Consider the following 17,828-nt stretch of genomic DNA (forward strand, 5'->3'; position numbering starts at 1 on the left):
TTCATTATAAACCTAGATCAAATAAGTTAACTCCACCCAGACCCTGATCTGTAAATAACTTTTTCGTGATTTATTTTTGACTTCAGTCAGTTTTTCTGTCCGACTTGCTGCATGGCCCCACGTGCAGGAGGGCTGCCCCAGCTGCCGTGGGGGCAGCCGTGCCCTGGAGGCTGCTGCCAGGAGCGCTGCTGTGGGGCACCTGCCGGGTAGCAGGGTAGGACATCCTCGTCCGTGCCCAGCCTCTCCTCAAACACGTGTCCTGGCACTGCCGGCGGCTGCCGCCCTGCTCTGGGATCTGGGTGAGCTCGGGCTCCGAGGGCTCGGCCCTTTTCTCCCCGTTATTTTGGTGCTCTCTTCTCTCTTGTCAGGCTTGCAGTTTGTGATATGCTGCAAAACAGTTCGGAATAGAGATGCACAGAAAGTGTGCCCTGTAATATTTGTTCACAATTGATTTTTGTTTATTTTTGAAAATTTTATTGGGGAGTAGTTAACAGTTCCTGATGAGAAAGTTAGCAGTGTAGTATTAATGTAAAGCTTTTCCTCCCCCCCCACCTTTTTTAGGCGAAACAGCCTGATTCAGACAGTGTTCTTACAACTTTTGTAAGATTTTTAAAGTTCTGCCTGATGTTTCAAAAACTTTTCAGAGTACTGTGGTTCACTAGATAATATGTGTAATATCAATGAGTAACACTTGCTGGGAACTAAAGGGAATGCAACAGGAAAGAGGAATTTGCGTTGGGATACTGGATGTCATATAAATCACTGACGATAGCATTAGTGTCATCAGATTAGGACATTTGAACTAAAGCATAAGAGCTGCAGATGGGAACAAGAGGAGGGGAAAGGCACCAAGACAAGAACTGGAAGGCCATCACAGACAAATGTCTCACCAAAAGGAGAAGATAAGATAATGTTGTTTCCAAGTGCTAGACATCTTTAAGAGGAAGATGTTGTGGTAACTTCTTTTCAGAACAAGCAAGAAGCAATGAAAACCCTGTTGCATCCTTTCAACTTGTTCCCATCAGTTACTCTTTTCTTGTCTTTGGTCAAATTAAAGAACGTACTGTTGTTCAAGGCAAAAGCAGCAATGTAAAGGTGCAATATAGGGGGAGTGGGAAAAAGCGTGTTCAGTAGAAAACATGTAAAAAATTGTGTTACTTTTTAATCAGTGGGTCAAAACTGATTTTTGGTGCTTTTTGCATAATGCACACAGACTGTTCCCTGTTCAGATGCTTTTGCTGACTTCATGTTTTTTGCTATCATAGTTAAACAAGGTGACTAATTAAAAAAAAAAAAAAAGCTAGTAAATTGGTCTTGTGTGTGAATCAACTGTATTTTAGTGACTCAAGGGATATTGTTGATCCCAAGGGATGTACATTCTTTTCCTTCACTCTTTTTTCTACTGTTTGACACTTTATTAAGTCATTCCCATGATTCACTCCTTAACATTTTTGTATAAATTATAACACTCACATTCAGTCTAGCATTCTTCCTTTGGCCAACTCCAGTTGACATCTATTGAAAGTCATAGCAATGTTTTGCCTGCTTCTTCTAACACTGAAATAACACCCGCTTCAAACTGCGTGGCTTCACTTTTTATGCCAAGCTGCTGGTAGAGCATCCTTCATCCTCTAGACAGCTCCTGTGAAATCCTAAGAGCTGTGTGTTGATACAGGCTGCTTAGGCTAGGCACTGTGGCCAGGGCTTCCCTTTCTTACCGAGATGTGTTTCTGTTTGTCGATTTTTTTTCTGCTCTAAAGAAAACAATATAGATGTGGTCTCTTTCTCTATGCCAAAAATATCTTTTACTGTTCTATTCATGATTTAAAAAAAATGATACTTTGAAATGCCAGGGGTCATTCTAATTTCTTAAGTTTGCAATATAATTTAAGGAGGGTATTTTAATGATTAGACTTCTGAAATACCCATTGTTTATTTTTCAGACATAATATGTGGGAGGTCTTGAGTGTGTGTGCTTTTGGTTTTGTCTGTTTTAGTTTGTTTTTCCTTACACTTTATTTTCGAAGGTGCCAGACTTCCCAAATGTACTTGATCTACTTTCATGCAAGTTTTTGCTTAGCTCGCCATCTGAATTACATATTGATTTAAAACATTATCTAATAGAATTACTCCCTCCGTCTTGAGGAGGTAGTACTGTGCCCACCTTCTGGGCATGCAGAGGTGTGAAGGAAGAGTCTGGCGGAGTATAAAAGTGTATAAAATAGTGTGGCCAGGTGTAAATGAATCTAAAGTACTATCATGGAGTATAAAAGACTGTAAAAGTGCCTGACGGAGCCTGAAAGTCTGTGGAGGGTTATGCAGGAATATGAACAAGTATAGAAGAGGGAGTATGGAAAAGTATGGAAGTGTGTGAAGAGGTGTAGTAGAGTGCAATGAAGCCTGAAGGAGTATAGAAGAGTATAATATAGTATGAAGGAGTATTCATTTATCTCCAATAATTTTTAGTCTAAATCTTATCAATTCCATAAGAAATCATCCTCTTAGCTGAAGTGACCTGCCTTTTCCTTTATTGAACACAGAAATTGTTGCTTTTTGTGCTCTGCCATAGCCAAAAGGCTGGCATTGCATGTGGCAGGTTAGTATATGTTGCCTTCTCATGCTTTTTAGGAGGCTATATGTTTCATCTAATGCCTTTTTATGTTCTCCAAAGTAGTGGGAAGAAAAATGTCTACAGAAACTCAATAGACTGCACAGAGATCCAAGCATACAACAGTGAGGCTGCCCTACATTTGCATTTAGACTGTACCACAGTTGACTTCTTGTTATTTTTAAGATATTAAAGCAAACCTCAGAGAACACACAAGCTTAAGTCTCTGAGATTAAAGAAAGCCACTGTGGCTAGAGGAGGAGGAAGTATTTAAATTGGTAAGGAAAGGAAAAGCAGCAAACAAGGAGGAGAGTTAGAGAAACATATCACACGTGTTCCTGACTTGTAACTTTTATTGAGATGTATAGATTGGATTGTTTTCTGTGTATTTTATATACAATGAGTTGTGTTCTATTTGTTAAATATTTTTAAGAGGCAGAGGAGGGAGAAGAGGTGAGTGCTAATTTTGCAGAGGTTTTTCTAGGCTTTCATTTTTTTTCAGTTTTCTTTTTTTGTTGGTTGCTTTTCTTTGTTTCAAAGCCCTGGCTCCTGAAGTCATGATTATGTGAAACTTTTGAGTCTCTATTATGGTAGGGAAGGAAATTAGGGAAAAAAGAACTTATATAGACTAAAACTGTGAAAACAAGAAGTTGACATTTATTTCAAAACAGAAAAAAATATTTTCTGAACCAGTTTCCTGCTGTTTTAGGCTTGATTCCTGACCTTTATAGGGTTTGGGCTTAGAACTGCACGTTCAGGAAGGCAGAGGGGAAAAGAGGGCTGTAATGAGAGAATATGTGCAGCTGAAATAATGGGGAAGGAGGTAGCTGGCACAGGGAGCCCTTGGCAGAGGGGAAAGAGGATGTTCAGAGAAATCACAGAAACTCCTCCGTGGTTATAGCTTTAGGGTCCCAGGTGCCAGGCCGACGGAAGTGGCAAGATAGGAGTGCATGGGCGGACAGCCTAGGGAGGAAAGAGAGGAGAAGAAATGAGAATTACTTGAAAAGAGAGAGGGAATGAAATGGGACTTGGGACTACTGTCCCCTTTTAGACAGTTACAAGTATCAGTTGCCCGATGTATTGGAACCTCATTCTGTCCTCCTGGGAGAGCTGGTTGCGGCTTGGTTTGTTTTCATGAGAGCGGGATGCGCTCGTACCCCGGGCAGCCGTGAGCAGCGCTGCCCGGGGCCTGCCCAGCCGCCTCCCGGCGCGGTGACCTCTGCAGCCCCGGCCCCGCGTGCCCAGAAGGGACAGCGAGGCCAGAACGGGGCCCAGGCTGCAGGGGGAGGCGCTGCTGGCAGGCAGGGAACGCAACCAGAGTAACTGGGCCTGTGGAGTCTATCAGCATAGAAGAGTTGCTGTGGAAATCTCGTTCATATCTGCTGTGCTGTGGCCCGTTGTGAAGCGGCGTGCTGCATTTTAGATCTTTCTTAAGAGTACTTTAACAGGACAGCAGCATTTGCTGCTCTTGTTCATCTGAGGCTTGTTCAGAAGAAGGATAACTCAAGTTTCTTGCCATGGTCTTCCACCCAAACTGGTCTTGACAAGATGAATTACTGGGATGACAGGAGTGGGGCTTGGTGGTCCCCTTACCTGGTTTGGGAGAAAACATTGCGGGAGGGTGACAAAATTGAGGTGTATGAGATGAGAGAGCTCACTAATAAAAAAGAAAGTGAGTGCAGATAAGCTATGTGTCTAGCTTGTGTTTAGCAACAACAATAATAATAAAAAAACTAGTAGCCTGTAAATACAGAATCTGTAAGGACAGTTGCTTTCTGCTGTAGGTTATTCATTTCAGTAGGTAGAGCCCACACAGCCCAAAGTGGTGGTGGTTCATCAAGTCATTCTAGCACCGTCAGTGCTGGACAATTGGATCCAACGTTTAGGCTGTCACTGGGTAGTTAGAGCCCCCCTGTAGCACCACGCTCTGTACAGCTTTTTGGTAGCTACAGAACATTGGGCTGCTTCTGGCATTCCCTGAGTTGAACAGTGGTGGTTACTGTAGGGCTGACATGCTTGTTTTGGTTTGTTATATATTAATTTTGATGTTTAATCATTGGTAGCCAGAAACTCTATAGAGTTTTGCTATAAAAACACAGTAAGTATTTCTCAAAAAAAAATCAAGCTTTTATATCCTTCTACTTTTGTCTGTATCCTGCCCGCCTCAGAGGATTGGCTCAGGAGAAGCACTCATCTGAAAATATAAATGTTGTCTTAAGCTTATTCCATTATTCAAAAAATGTTTAGTATAACCCTGTCATTTTCTTGTAGTGATCCAGCTGCCACAGCACTCTGGGAGTCCTTTATGAACCTCAAGCAAAAGGAGGCTGTGATGGAGGCTAGGAGACACCTTGTGGAGGCTGCAAGCAGGGAAAATTTACCTATTAAGATGAGCATGGGTGAGTAGTGTGATGTGCCCTTCACATGGATCGGTGGAGCATGATGTCAGCTCCTATTCTTCCCCCTAATCCTCTCTGCAGTGCTACAGAGGCATCTTTGCCAGCTGATCTGGATGAACTCTGTGGCTGCAGGGGAATCTTTCTGGTATGAAAGGGTGTGTGTGTTAGAGCTCAGGTGCTTTCTTTTAAAGGCACTAACTTTAAAAAAAAGATTGAGACCATTTATAAAGCAGTGGTGGTCTGTGGAAAAAGGCCTGTAAAGACGTGCGAATGGTTAGCAATGCTGCTTGTCTCTTGTTGCTTGTCTTTAAAATGTTGGCAGGACTCCTCTCCTTGGCAGGCAAGAATTATAGATAACAGCTGATCAGATGAAATCTGTGCAGATCTTGTATACAATAACATGATATAGCTAGCGAGTTTTTATGTGGAGTGAGGCTGCTGGTCTCAGGAGAGCTTAAGCTGAAAGTCAGGTCTGTGCTCTATTTAAAACTTAATTTCTTGAAATATTAAAGGTATAGAATATAAAACAATTCTTTTAAATAACTTTTTGGTACCCTGTTTTCATTATATGCCCTATCCTGTGAAATACAAGATTAATGTCAAGTAATGCTTACAAAAATAATGAAATGTAGAAAAGATTGTGGTATAGAGCAGTATCATGCATACTAAGACTGTTTGATGTTGAAGCCTTCATCAAGAGAGAAGGGCCTATGGATCTCATCACAGAACAAAAATAATTGCCTTAATCTGCGACTCCAGAGTTAACTGCCAAGATATTGTAGAACTATTAGATGTGCAGCCAACTCAGCTATAACATTTTGTGTATTGTATGGTCTTTACAAATTCCTAGAGCATACCTTTAGAAGATTATCAATCAAAAATACAAGATCTGTGCAACAATAATCCTGTAAGTTGTTTCAAGAAAACAGAGCAGCTGTGAGAAGGCCATTGAGAATCTGTCTGAAGGAGAGAAAGTACAGTAAGTGAGAATCTAGTTTAAGCTTTCTCTAGTAACCTGTGTCTGCATATTCACCGTAATAGCATTTTTAAAAAGCAGGGTATTTCATGTGTTCCAAAACCAAACCAAAACAAAAAAAGACCTGGTTAATGTTGGAATTAAGATTTGTTTTAAAAATAATTACTTCCCGTCTTTGAGATCCATTTGCCACTTTTACTGCTTTGCTAAGTGATTAAATCAGCCCCCTTTTCCTGTGTTCCCTTTCCCTGATATCCAGGGAAGGTTGCAATAGCCCTGATCATTAATAGCATTAGCTGCTTTCTCTTTGATGGCAGCCTAAATCTCCGAGATATGATGGCAGTGATACCACACCCTCTGGGACACAGAGGAGTTGATGGTTAAATAAATGTGATGCTTGGGGCATTTTCCATGCTTGAGACTTCGCTTACATTGAAGGATAAAGCCTAAGTTGAAGTGTAGCTATAATTTATTAAGCATTGTACTTGTTTGTCACTTATTTTGTGAGTTGTACTGGAATCATAATCAGTTTTCAATTTCATGGTTAACTTATAGCTGGACTTACCAAGAAATAAAATTTGAGGCAGTCTAGTAAATGATTACCATGATAAAATGAGAAACAAGGAAAGAAGGGCAGTACAGCCACCAAAATCACAGTTTCTTATTGAATATAAATGCAGAGAAAAATGAAATTCATGCTAAGATGTGACATTGTCCAGTGCTATTTATTAACAACTCTTTAGAACGGAACTACTTATTCAGGGTATTTATTGCTCATCAGCCCTGCTGCAGAGCATCCTAAAGCCCTGCAGGGAAGTGTTGCTTATGGATTGCTTCGTTTGCTGAGAACTGCCAGTTCTGGCGGCCTGCTCTTACTGGTGTGTTTGTGTTCAGGCAAAAATCAAAAGGCTGTGGTAGGAGGCAGCACCAGCTGGAGTGATGGGAAATACTTTCTGTCGTAACAATCTTACCTTGGTTCCTGCATATAATGAAAGATGCTGGTGGATTCCATGCTGTCTGTTGTTACTTGGGAGTTAAATATTGGTTTTCCCAAAGGTTAAGGTATTTTCTGGGTGTCTTATGACTCTATCTAGTATCAAATGCCGCCAGGGCACCAATTTCCAGCATGAAAGTTGCCTCTTGCCTTTTGGTAGAGCTGTTTTTAGTAAAAGGAGAGTAAGAATTTTTTTTTTTAATCTTTTGCTTTTTCCCTATCCTCTCCCGGAAATGAGGAGTGAGCTGCATTTGAAAGCAAAGCAAAATTCTGTTTGTGTAGCTGGGCCCTCCTGCAGTGACCACCTGTCTGAAAAGCTGCATCGTGCGTGACACTGGTAGCAGGCGGGCCCTGCTTGGCAGTGAGAAACCTCATCGTGTTCAGCATTTTCAGAGCAAGGAAGAAAACTTCAGCCATTTTCTGGGCTCGAGGTGCGCTCCATAAATTATAGCGGTTTATGGATTGTTGAGAGAAAGAGGAGTGAAGTTGGAATTCCCTGTTCCCGACTCTTCCATTTTTAATGGCATTTATATGACTTTAAAGAAGAGAGAAATGAGGAAATGAACAATTTGGGCCACATTTTTGAGCCAAGAGAATTGGAGTGCTGCTTTCAAGTTTTGAGTTTTGATTTATATATTGATTTTATTAGTGGTATCAACAAAAGTGGCAATCAAAATGTCTTGCAAGTCCAGGAGTATTTCGTGAGGGCTCAGGGCATGAGAAAGGTAGCTCCAGATGGGGTGGATGGAGCTGGCCATTCTCTGTTGAAAGTTTTTGGGTGGGCTCTTGGAACAAGCACAGTTTCAAGTTTAAAAGCCTATCCCCATGGTAATGTTTGTTACCATTTAGTCCATTCCACATATAGGTACATAACATAGTTTGAGTTTTCTTTTTAGATTTGCTTTGCTGGAGTTTAGTGATATTGGCAGTATTTGCTCTTGGGGTGTCCTTATTTGTTGCTTGCTGTGGGCATCTTGCAACTGGGCCTGCCGAGGGGAGGCGGTAGCCACTGGGAGTGGGACTATTGGTGCTGGACAGAAGGTGCCTTTGGAGACGTCCTCCTGCTGCCAAGGGAGGTGGAGATGTCTAAGGCAGTGCACGACTGCGTGTAGACGGTAGGTGGAGCTGCCTTTTGCAAGGAGTCTCTTTTTTGAAACAAAACAAAAATAAATATTTTGAATATTTCAGTGTCGTATTTAAAGAATTTTAAAAAGAACTGAATCAGCACCATTTTACCTCCGAGGCAACTGCGTATTTGTTTTGGATACACAAGTGGATGCTGATAAATATCTGGTGAAGATAAATACTTGTGAAGCTCTGTTTAGATGTCCCATTGCGTAGTTTGCAGGGATGTGAATTATTTGGGCACACAAGAATTACCGTCGTTTACGGAAATTTATTTTCTATAAAGAGTTCAGTTTGTTTTTTAAAAGGTTTTTAGTCTGGAAGGTTTTTGTAACAGTGTTACGGTGAGATTTATAACATTCTGGTAGGTTAAAGTGAGACTGTAAATCCTGGAAAGGGCTTTACTTGCGCTTAACTCGCAGAGTAAGTGGCCGTGGTGAGCTCTGCTCCGAGGAAGCAGTTTCTTTGCTCTTCCTTTGCTTCCTGTTCCCTCCCCCCGTAGGCCTGGTGTGTGTCTCAGTCATCCGTGCAGCGTGGCGGGCGCGAGGCTTTGCGCTTAGCATAGCACTTGGCAGCAAGGAGGGCTTTGCTGCAGATGTCCTCATGTCGTTCTGAAGCGAGGCTTGCTCTTCTGCTCCAGAAGAACCCAGCAAACCCGGGCCGTGTCGGAATTCCCTCTGTGTGGTCCTTCCCTGGCCCGGAGCCTGCGGAAGGGGGTCACACTGACACAGCCACAGGGCCGAAGCGTTGCCACTGCTGGTGGAAAAGCCCCTGTTAAAACTGGGCAGAATATGCCGTATAAAAGCACTCTAGTGGAATACAAAAGTAGGAAAATCTCTGACTTAGCGAAATAAAGGTGACCCTTGTATCTTTTTCAGGTGGACTGGTCAGCTCCGTGAGTAGGGATTGAACTGAGCTATGGAACTTGTTTAGCAGGAGTGGGGTGATCCTCATGTTTTGGCTTGGAGATAAGATACTGTTTTGAGTGAGAAAGGTGACTTAAAATAGATCGGAAAATGCAGTGAAATACCTTATCTAAACACATTAGGTATATAAAGAATATAAAATGGGCATTTTTTTAATGCTTTGAACTATACCAGTGTTTCATATGCTATTTCATCTTGGCAAGATTAGTGTAAATATATACAAGCCTCAGGGCTGTCAATTCCTGGATTGACATATGAGAATAAAAGATTATGTCTGGTCTCAGCTTTCCTTGCTCCACTGTGTCCTGCCATTAGGACAGTGTGGGGAAGAGGCAAGTGGTGGGACTGTGTCGATGGGAGTCCAAGACTATTTAGTCACTGAATATTCCTTCAGAAATAATATTTCCTATGTCAAGTGTTTTCAAGGTTTCAGGAAAAGACATTTCTCTCTTACTGTAGTCTTGTCTTTTCTCAGTGAATAGTTGAATAGTCTGCTGAATGCTATATATATAGCCTCTTACTGTATAGTATCAGTAATGGTTGGAGCCCTAATAAAATTACAAGGCATGTCAAATTTGTGTCTTGTAGCTCTTGCTTTGCACTTTGCTGATATAAAACCATCTGCAGATGGAAGCTAGACACAGGCCCTAGGCAGTGATATGAAACTGAGTAATATGCTGATTGCATGTTGTCTTTGATCAAATTATAGCTGCCACATGGATAAAGTATTATTTGGCTAATATTACTGTTATTTTAAGAAGGGGGTTTGCTGATGGTTTGTTTGTGTACCTGAAGTTTTTGGGAAAAGTGCATTTATTTTTTTTTTTGTTTTATTGTTGGAAGCAAACCTTAACAGTTGCATTTGAACTTGTGGCCAAGTCACCTGCCATGTCTAGTTGTGGTTAGAATTGAAGATAATTCTTAAAAATTTAAAATAAAAAAGGAAATGTGCTGATCTGATTCTGCAAGTAAAATATTTTTATTCTTTCTTCTTATTTATATTTCAATATGAAATCCTTTCATCTTACGAATAGTATTGTGAAAATACTATATTAATCTGGTTTTTCTACGCAGTTTACTTAATGTTCACAATAGCTATTGCTAAACATTAATGTGTGGATGAACATTTGTGGTGTTTTGATGTAGGGACTGTTATAGATTAATAAAAATGTGTATTTTCATTAAACTTTCGCACTCAATATTTTTAAAATAAAAATAAATTATTTTGGAGGTTAAAAGTTTAAAATGTAGACAGTGTTACTTGCGTATGTGTTTAGTTCAGTGAATGATTAATAGATTGCCACAAATGAGCAGCTTCACTGCCCTGCTTCTACATCAACCATGATTTACAAAATGTATCAAAGAGTTTTTTGAATGAGTGTCCTTAAGAGTTTCTGATTGTGATTCATCATACAATCTTAGTGTCATTTTCAGAATTCATTTTGAGATACCAGGTTAAACCATCTCCTTTGAGAACAGCACAAATTGATAGTAGACCTAATTAAAATTTTTAAATTTAAAAAGCTATTATGTTAAAATTGTAATATGCTGTGAAAGTAATAGTTATATTAGTTATGAATCATGAGTCTTAAAATTGTGTTTGCAAAAAGTGTTTATATATTTTCAATTTACTTAAAATCGACTCAAAGATAAGCCTGCTATCTACTTTTTTTTTTTTTTTTTTTTTTTTGCAGGCACTAATAAGTAGTATCTTTCTGAGAGGCGTCATGAGCAACTACTTTTTAGCAAGTTGAGATCTTAGTGAGTCACAGTGGTGTCTCAACATGTATCTAGAAAAAGAACTTCTGTATCAAACCAACTGAGTTATTCAGGAAACAATGAAGTACTTTAACTTTTTGATTGTGGATTCATCTGTGGTACATGTAAAGCTAGGTCATTAATCCTGTTATATAGAAATAAACTGCTTTTATCTATAAACAAAACCTGATTTTTCAGAGATGACCATTAATCATTTATCAGTGACATGACTCCCTGAAAAGTAGTAGATGTGTTGCCATTTTCTGTTGTACATTAAAAATGATTTGGTAACATTTCAGGTAAATACCTGAAACTTTTTATTCACTGAGCTTTCTTAAACCTTTACCGACATTGACTTCGATTGTATCTTCTTGAAAAGCATCTAATTAGCTACGAAAAAGCCAAAATCTTTACCTGTGTTCAGCCAGCTGTCAAATATAATGTGCCTGTGATTTTGATGGTTGTACAATCTCTAAATTATTTATCACTGAAAATAGTAGTGATGATGCAAAGAATGGAATAATACTTTGATTCAAAGGTAAATAAAATAACATGCCAGGAAAAGTTAATCTAAAAAAAAAAACCAAAGATTTTATGGTAAACATTTTACTTCTATATAGAACATATCACACAGTAGATAGATGCTTTCTGTTTGTAAAACTTAACTTTGAACAAGTAGTTAAATGCTCAAGTGCTTTGGAAATTATGGGTTGATTTGAAATGCCATTCTCTAGAGAATGGTATTTACAATAAATAAAACACTCATGTGCGCGTGCACACGCTCAAAAGCCAGCGTATTGGTTGAGTGTTCTGTTGTTAGGATCAAGACGTGTTCAGATTAACAGGAACAAGTCCCATAAGGCTCTTGAATCCTGTGTGAAAAGCAAAACACTCAAGTCCAAGAAATGAAAACTTGCTCTAAATGCTGATAGTTAAATTTGTGATGAGACAGAATGGTTAGGAATTAGACACGACTTGCTGTACGTGTGCTCTCTGATCTCATGTAGTAGAGTGAAGCAGCCATCAGCGGCACAGTTCATGAGGATGTGATGGGAGGTGCTGATCTCAATGTCTCTTTGGCACTTGCATAAAATAATAAAAAAACAGAACTTGCATTTTGCTAGAATACCATAGTAGTTGTGAATATTAGCACTAGGTACAGGATTTTTTGTCTGATCTATGAGAGAATATAAAGAACATCAGAATTTGTTTATGTAAATATAAGTGTAGTCAGGAAAAGGGAATAAACTTGAAGTAGTTGAAACTGCTGTAGGAGAATTATAGAGCCAAGTCTCATTGACAAGGGCCTGTGGCTACAGGATTTATCCAGAGATAAGTATTAGTGTGCTTATGAATTCTCTAAACGTAGCCTTTTGAGTGGGATATTGTATGACAGTAAAATTTTGTGACTTTCCCAGGGCTTTTTTTTTTTCCCCCTAGAGTATTTGTTTAAACCTCATAATCGATGTGCAAAGAATGACTAGTTATACATCAGTATGGCAACTCGCATATGAATATATTCATACATCACCATGTTTTCCTCCAATATTTATCTACTTACCACCAAAAATGACTGTTAAGGTATATTCGGGCTGCCCTGTGAATAATGTCCTAAAGAAGAATGACCTCCCTGTCTTTAGGACAACATGCCAAGAGCACCATGAAATGCTCAGTGTCTGAAAACATGCGTCTTAGTGCTAAATGAGGACACGTTCATATTTAAAGCCACCTGAAACCCTTTGGGCACGTTTTTTTAGGGCAAACCAACTCTCTGAGAGTTGTTGTGAGATGTTTAAAGCAATTCGGGAGCTGATTCAATCAAATCGTAGATTTCAAGATACAATGAAATACTGTTTTCAGGGATTAACAGTCTGGTGACCTTGTGGCTGGGACTTGGGCTAGTGCTTAGTATTTACTAACCTGGTGAAAGAGGTGAAAAACGGGGTGACAAAATATGTCCATGACACATGGTTAGTCAAGGCTGAGAAGCTGATTTGAGAAACTCCAGAATGCCAGAACTTAATTGGGTGTTATGACAAGAGTTGGAAGTTTAATGTAGATGGCTACTTCTAGGATGCTTAATTTTGGAAGATAACATTTCACCTATTTATTCAAGCAGTTCTGAAGTTTGTTTTAGTGTTTGGGAGCGCAGCTGGGGAATATTGTAGACAATGACTAGAGAAAGCTTTCACTTTTTTAATACTGAGTTAACAGTCGAGAGAGAACTGATTGATAGAGTATGCAAAGAAGAAAACAGTAGGTAAAAGTGGCCATACATTTAAATATAAAACTCTGATTTACAAAGAAAAAAAATCTTAATCTGTTCTGACACCTCAAAATACTCCGAATTTACTGGGAGACTTGAAACTATAGAAAATCCAGACCTCTTTAATCCTTGCTCGAGGCCATATTTAGGCATCTAAATGTAGTGCTTAGGTTTGAGAATCTTGATTGTTATATTAGTTGTATTTCTGCTATCTAATGGATTGTTTTGTATCATAGGAAGGCATGCAAATTGTTCTGAAATTGTGGTGGAACAGTTTGTTAATCATGGTTTTGTTTTTTTTGAATGAAAGACTTATGTTATTTTAGCCATCTTTCCCAGTTAACCTATGACACTTGGCATGAACATCCGTGGGCGGGAAGGCCTGGCCGGGGTGGAAAGGCCCTGCCTGCGGGTGTCCCTGGGCCTGGAGGACGGGCAGTGCTTGGGGAAGGGGCAGGCCGGGAGCTGCCGCCCGCTCTGCGCAGGCAGCCGCGGGCTCGTGCGCGGGGCAGAGTCCCCGTGGGTGAAGGGAGCTGCTGCTGCCCCGCAGTTTGTGCGTGCAGTGGAGGGGCTGTCCCATCTCCCAAGATAGACCTGTCCTGGCAGCCTTGTAGTGGTGACTTGTTGCTTGTGCTCTTACCTGCACTGGTGGAATCGGGTGGATCCTGCAGCTCTGGCAAGTGAAGAGGGATGATGGTGACACGGGGCCATAAATCCAGGAGTGGAGGGGTTTGCGTTTGTTGGAGATGAGGATATTTTGATAGATACAAACCTGTGACCGCTGCTTTGAAGTTTAGGGACCTTCTGGCCCAGAGCCATACTCCAGAGAAGTCATCCCAGTAGTATCCCATTGTAGCCTACTTTTCTCTCCCCAAGGACCCAGGGAGTCATTTACATTGTTAATAATTTAGGTTCAGGGTGACCTTTGAAAGCAAGTTATTAAAAATTGTGACTGAATTATTATGTGGTATTTACTGTTACAGAGTATTGCTGAAACTTCTGAAGAAGATACAGAAGTATTTTGCATTAGTAAGAATAACGTCTGGAAATGACACTAACAAGGAGACTTAAGGGGCGTTGTCCAACCTACTAAACAGCTCTAGTCAGTTTGCAAAATATCCAACTCCCATAGCAGTTCTGTGGCCCAACTGGCTAGAAGATTGAGAGCTTTATACATCCCTTAGAGGTATCCAGCATTGGATATAGACAGATACAAACTACTGGGAGTGACTGGCCTATGTTACTGTGCATGGGGAAAACATTTTTTTTTCCTGCCTTAAAAAATGTTGTCTGTGAACCTAAGTGTTCCAAGATAATTTCTAATTCATGGTTCTGTCAAGTGAAAAATGGACTTCAGCAGAAGTGCTCAAGCCAGGGAAGCTCAAACGTTGTTCTTGAATAAAATTGAACTAAGCTTGAAGTTATGTATATTTGGCGGTTCCTCTAGGCTTGGAAAAGCATCCACTTAATTATTCAATTGGTCACAAAATGTACTTTCCTCTTAACTTTTTTTTTCTCATCCCTATGGAGATAATTAACTGTTACATGCAGAAAGTAAGGACTGTGTGTTTAGAACAACACATTGATATTTCTGACCTTTGCTCTTTAGACACCTCATTCATCCATAAATCTTTGTGTAAAAAAAAAATGTACTAAGGGATTTAGAATTTTAAAAATTTACCTCTGCCTCTGAATCAATCTTGAAAAATAATTATTTTCTTGAATACCTGCATATGCTATATAGATTTCAGCATTAATTTAAAATGGAAAAAGAATCATATCCTAATGTCTATGAATGTGATTTGTTTAGTTAAGTTTTAATGTGTCTTTTGAGGTGATGGTCTTTGTGTCCCATTCGGCATCTACTCAAAAGCAAATTTTCAACACACCTTTGATATTAATTATTACTAGTGTCTGTTCCAGTACCGTAATATCCAAGATCTGCTTTATTAATTGTAGAGTTATTTTTCCCTTTCAGGTCATCACTTGTGCATATAGTATATAGTATTGTAGGTGTTGGTTTCAGCTGCTGCTATATTTTAAAATATTTTAACCATATTTTTTTAAAAAGAATCATTTATTTCAACTGATAAATTTCTATGTGAGGTACATTTTGTATTATTTTAAAGTTGCAGTGTTTTGTAGTTCTTTTGGGGTGTGCCTTGAATTCTTGAAAGTTGGAGGTGGAATTCAATGTGTGTACCTTCCAGTAGGTTTGGAAACTAGCTACTTAGGAGTGAAGCATTCAAAGGGAAAGTAGTTATTAATGAGCTCAGTCTCAGGAGCATTTATGTGACTTCTGTTACACATTGATCAAGCACAAACAGCAACTTCAGGTTGCCTGCTTCCCCTGTTGCCTCCACTTTTGGAGGCTTGTCTGCTATACTAATACATTTCTTAATGTCTTGTCAAAACATATTCATGCTTTATTTGTACACATTTTTTTTTTACCACAATTAACCCTCAATGTAAACATTTTTGATGCATTTGTAAAAGCTCCCTCTTTTTGGGAGAGAGGGAAGGGGAGGTGCACTGAAGCCAGGCGTTTCTGTTCTGCCCTCCTGCTCCATAGTCTTTGTTACTCTTACCATTACAGTAGCCTTCCTTTGCATGTGGCAAAGTTTTGGGTTAATCTTCCTGGGATGTAGATGATTGGAATTGCATAAAGTGCTTCAGGGGAGGTGCACTGCACAAAGGCATTTGTATGGCTTTGTTTTTGCTCTAACTGGTGCACCCAGTGCCTGGGTTCTACCTGCTATTTTTACAGTGAGGGTGTCTAGATATGTTCCCCTCCTGCATCATTCCCACTTTTAGCTCCCGATTCACACACAGCAGGTGCTCTTTTTGGTCTTTTTGCTAGCCCCAAAATGCATGATCTTGCACTTCGTGTTATTAGATTTCACCCTGTTCCTGTTGTTCCAGTTCTCAAGGCAATGCAGCTGTGCCTGTGTGTTGTTCTGCTCCTTTTCCATATTAATGATGTTTCACAACCTTGTGACAGCAGCAAATTTGGCACTGCTTAGTGCCAAAATTCGTACTGCAATCATATACGTGCCTGTGCGTGCATACAGAACCAGCACCTCCTGAGCTTCAATTAAAGCGTTTTCTATGCCAGCACATCCCCACTGTGTATTACTTCCTGTATACTCTGGAAATTGTTTAGGCATCTTACAATTCCTCTAATCTTAATCTTTTCCTCCTTAAATAGAGTTATGTCATACCTAATGCTCTGCTAAGTCCCTGTGCATTACATTTAATTCATGCACTTGGTGCAGAAAATTTATTCTGTATTAGACTAATTTGACATGATCATCTTTGATAAATGTACTTTATATTTTATCTTACTTTTTTGTATGATGTAAACTATTTGTTCTTGGATGTTTGTCCTGAAGCTTTTCATGCTATTGATGTTGGACTAAAAGGTGGCTATTTTTCATGATTTCTTAAATATAAATACTCCATTTATTGTTTTCCAGTCTAGTCATTGTGGTAGATTTATTATTACCCTGACCATCTGGTCCTCTGTGTAACTTGTTTCACTTGTTTCAGAATATCCAATTCATCTGACTTGAACCTTTCTTTTTCTTTTTTTTCTTTTTTGTTTGTTCTGATTGCTTGTTTTTGATCATCCTTGGTGTCAAAAATGCATTTCCTTATTCTTTCTTATAAATATCTACCTAATGTTTTCTGTTAATGTTCAATTTCTCTACAAGTTCTCAATCAACTTTTCCCCCCATCACATATTTACTAGCGTATAAAATTGGCTCTATTTGTTGATCAGTAGCTCAGTAGCTTTTCTTTTCTTTTTCTTTTTTTCTTTTTTCTTTTTCTTTTTTTCTCTTTCTCTGATCTCTTGGCCACTTTTTAACATAGGAGGACTTAAACCAGTATAAGGGTTTTAAAAAGAAAAAGGAGGAGGAAATGGCTGGTGGACCCGGGATTAGATTAAAAATGTTATTGGCTTTGTGCTGAAATCTCCGCCTGTGAGTAAGCAGCGGGGAAGATGGGGAGGATTTAGGCCTGGGAAAAGGCGTTTATTTGTTGCGTACCACCAATCCTTTCCTGATCAGGCTGCTGTCCAGGGAGGTTTCTGTATAGAAAAGAGTTGTTGAGCCCTGGGTCCAAGTTGTTCCATGGATATTGCAGATATTGCAGAGGACGTCCTGACTCCTTTAATGCCAATGGAGCTTTTGTTAATGACTTGTGGAGGTCAGGATTTCACCACCCTGTCTACATGTGTGTTAGACTTTTTTTTGGTCCTGTTCTGAGTCTGGGAAAGATTTTCATTGTTTATCTAAAATGGTGCTGAATGGATCGCAGGCTGATCCAGTGATGCATCTGGATTCACTTTTACAAGGGACATACAGGGGAAAAAAAACTTGAAAAATTGTTTTTCTAAATTGAAATCAGAAGGCTCAAAAGCCCTCCCATTTGACTGTTACATTTAAAGGAAGGCCTGGCAACGTAATGTTTTCTCACTTGAAGCAAGTTATGTTTTGAGCATGCAACTATATATCATGATTGCTAAAGGTAATAAGGTGGCCATTATTTAAGGTATGCCGCAAGGCATCCTGGGCTGACAGCTTCAAATCACCATGTAAATCTGCCTGACACAGCTTTAAAAGAAATAAAACACAAGTGAAAGCCCTGGTGTTTAGTTTAAAAACACACATGGCTGTGGTTGCTATTTTAGCCTATGTGGACTAACCGAGGAAGCCTTTTGTCAGCTCTCCGACCTACTGAGTGGTGTCAGCTTGATTTCTGTGTTAATGTGCT

The 17,828-nt window shown here is 39.6% G+C and overlaps 1 protein-coding gene across 1 annotated transcript in view; it reads left to right on the forward strand.

Moving 5' to 3' along the window:
* SCFD2 (sec1 family domain containing 2) overlaps positions 1–17,828 on the forward strand; it is a 179,356-nt gene that overhangs the window by 27,932 nt on the left and 133,596 nt on the right. The window contains exon 3 of the mRNA XM_088524794.1: positions 4,880–5,007. Coding sequence (XP_088380920.1) covers positions 4,880–5,007 — 128 coding nt within the window. The remainder of the gene's footprint in view (positions 1–4,879; positions 5,008–17,828) is intronic.

This window comes from Tinamus guttatus, unplaced genomic scaffold (assembly GCF_059628265.1).
Source record: "Tinamus guttatus ecotype Peru unplaced genomic scaffold, ASM5962826v1 Tinamus_guttatus_pri_ptg000213l, whole genome shotgun sequence".
Lineage (NCBI taxonomy): Eukaryota > Metazoa > Chordata > Aves > Tinamiformes > Tinamidae > Tinamus > Tinamus guttatus.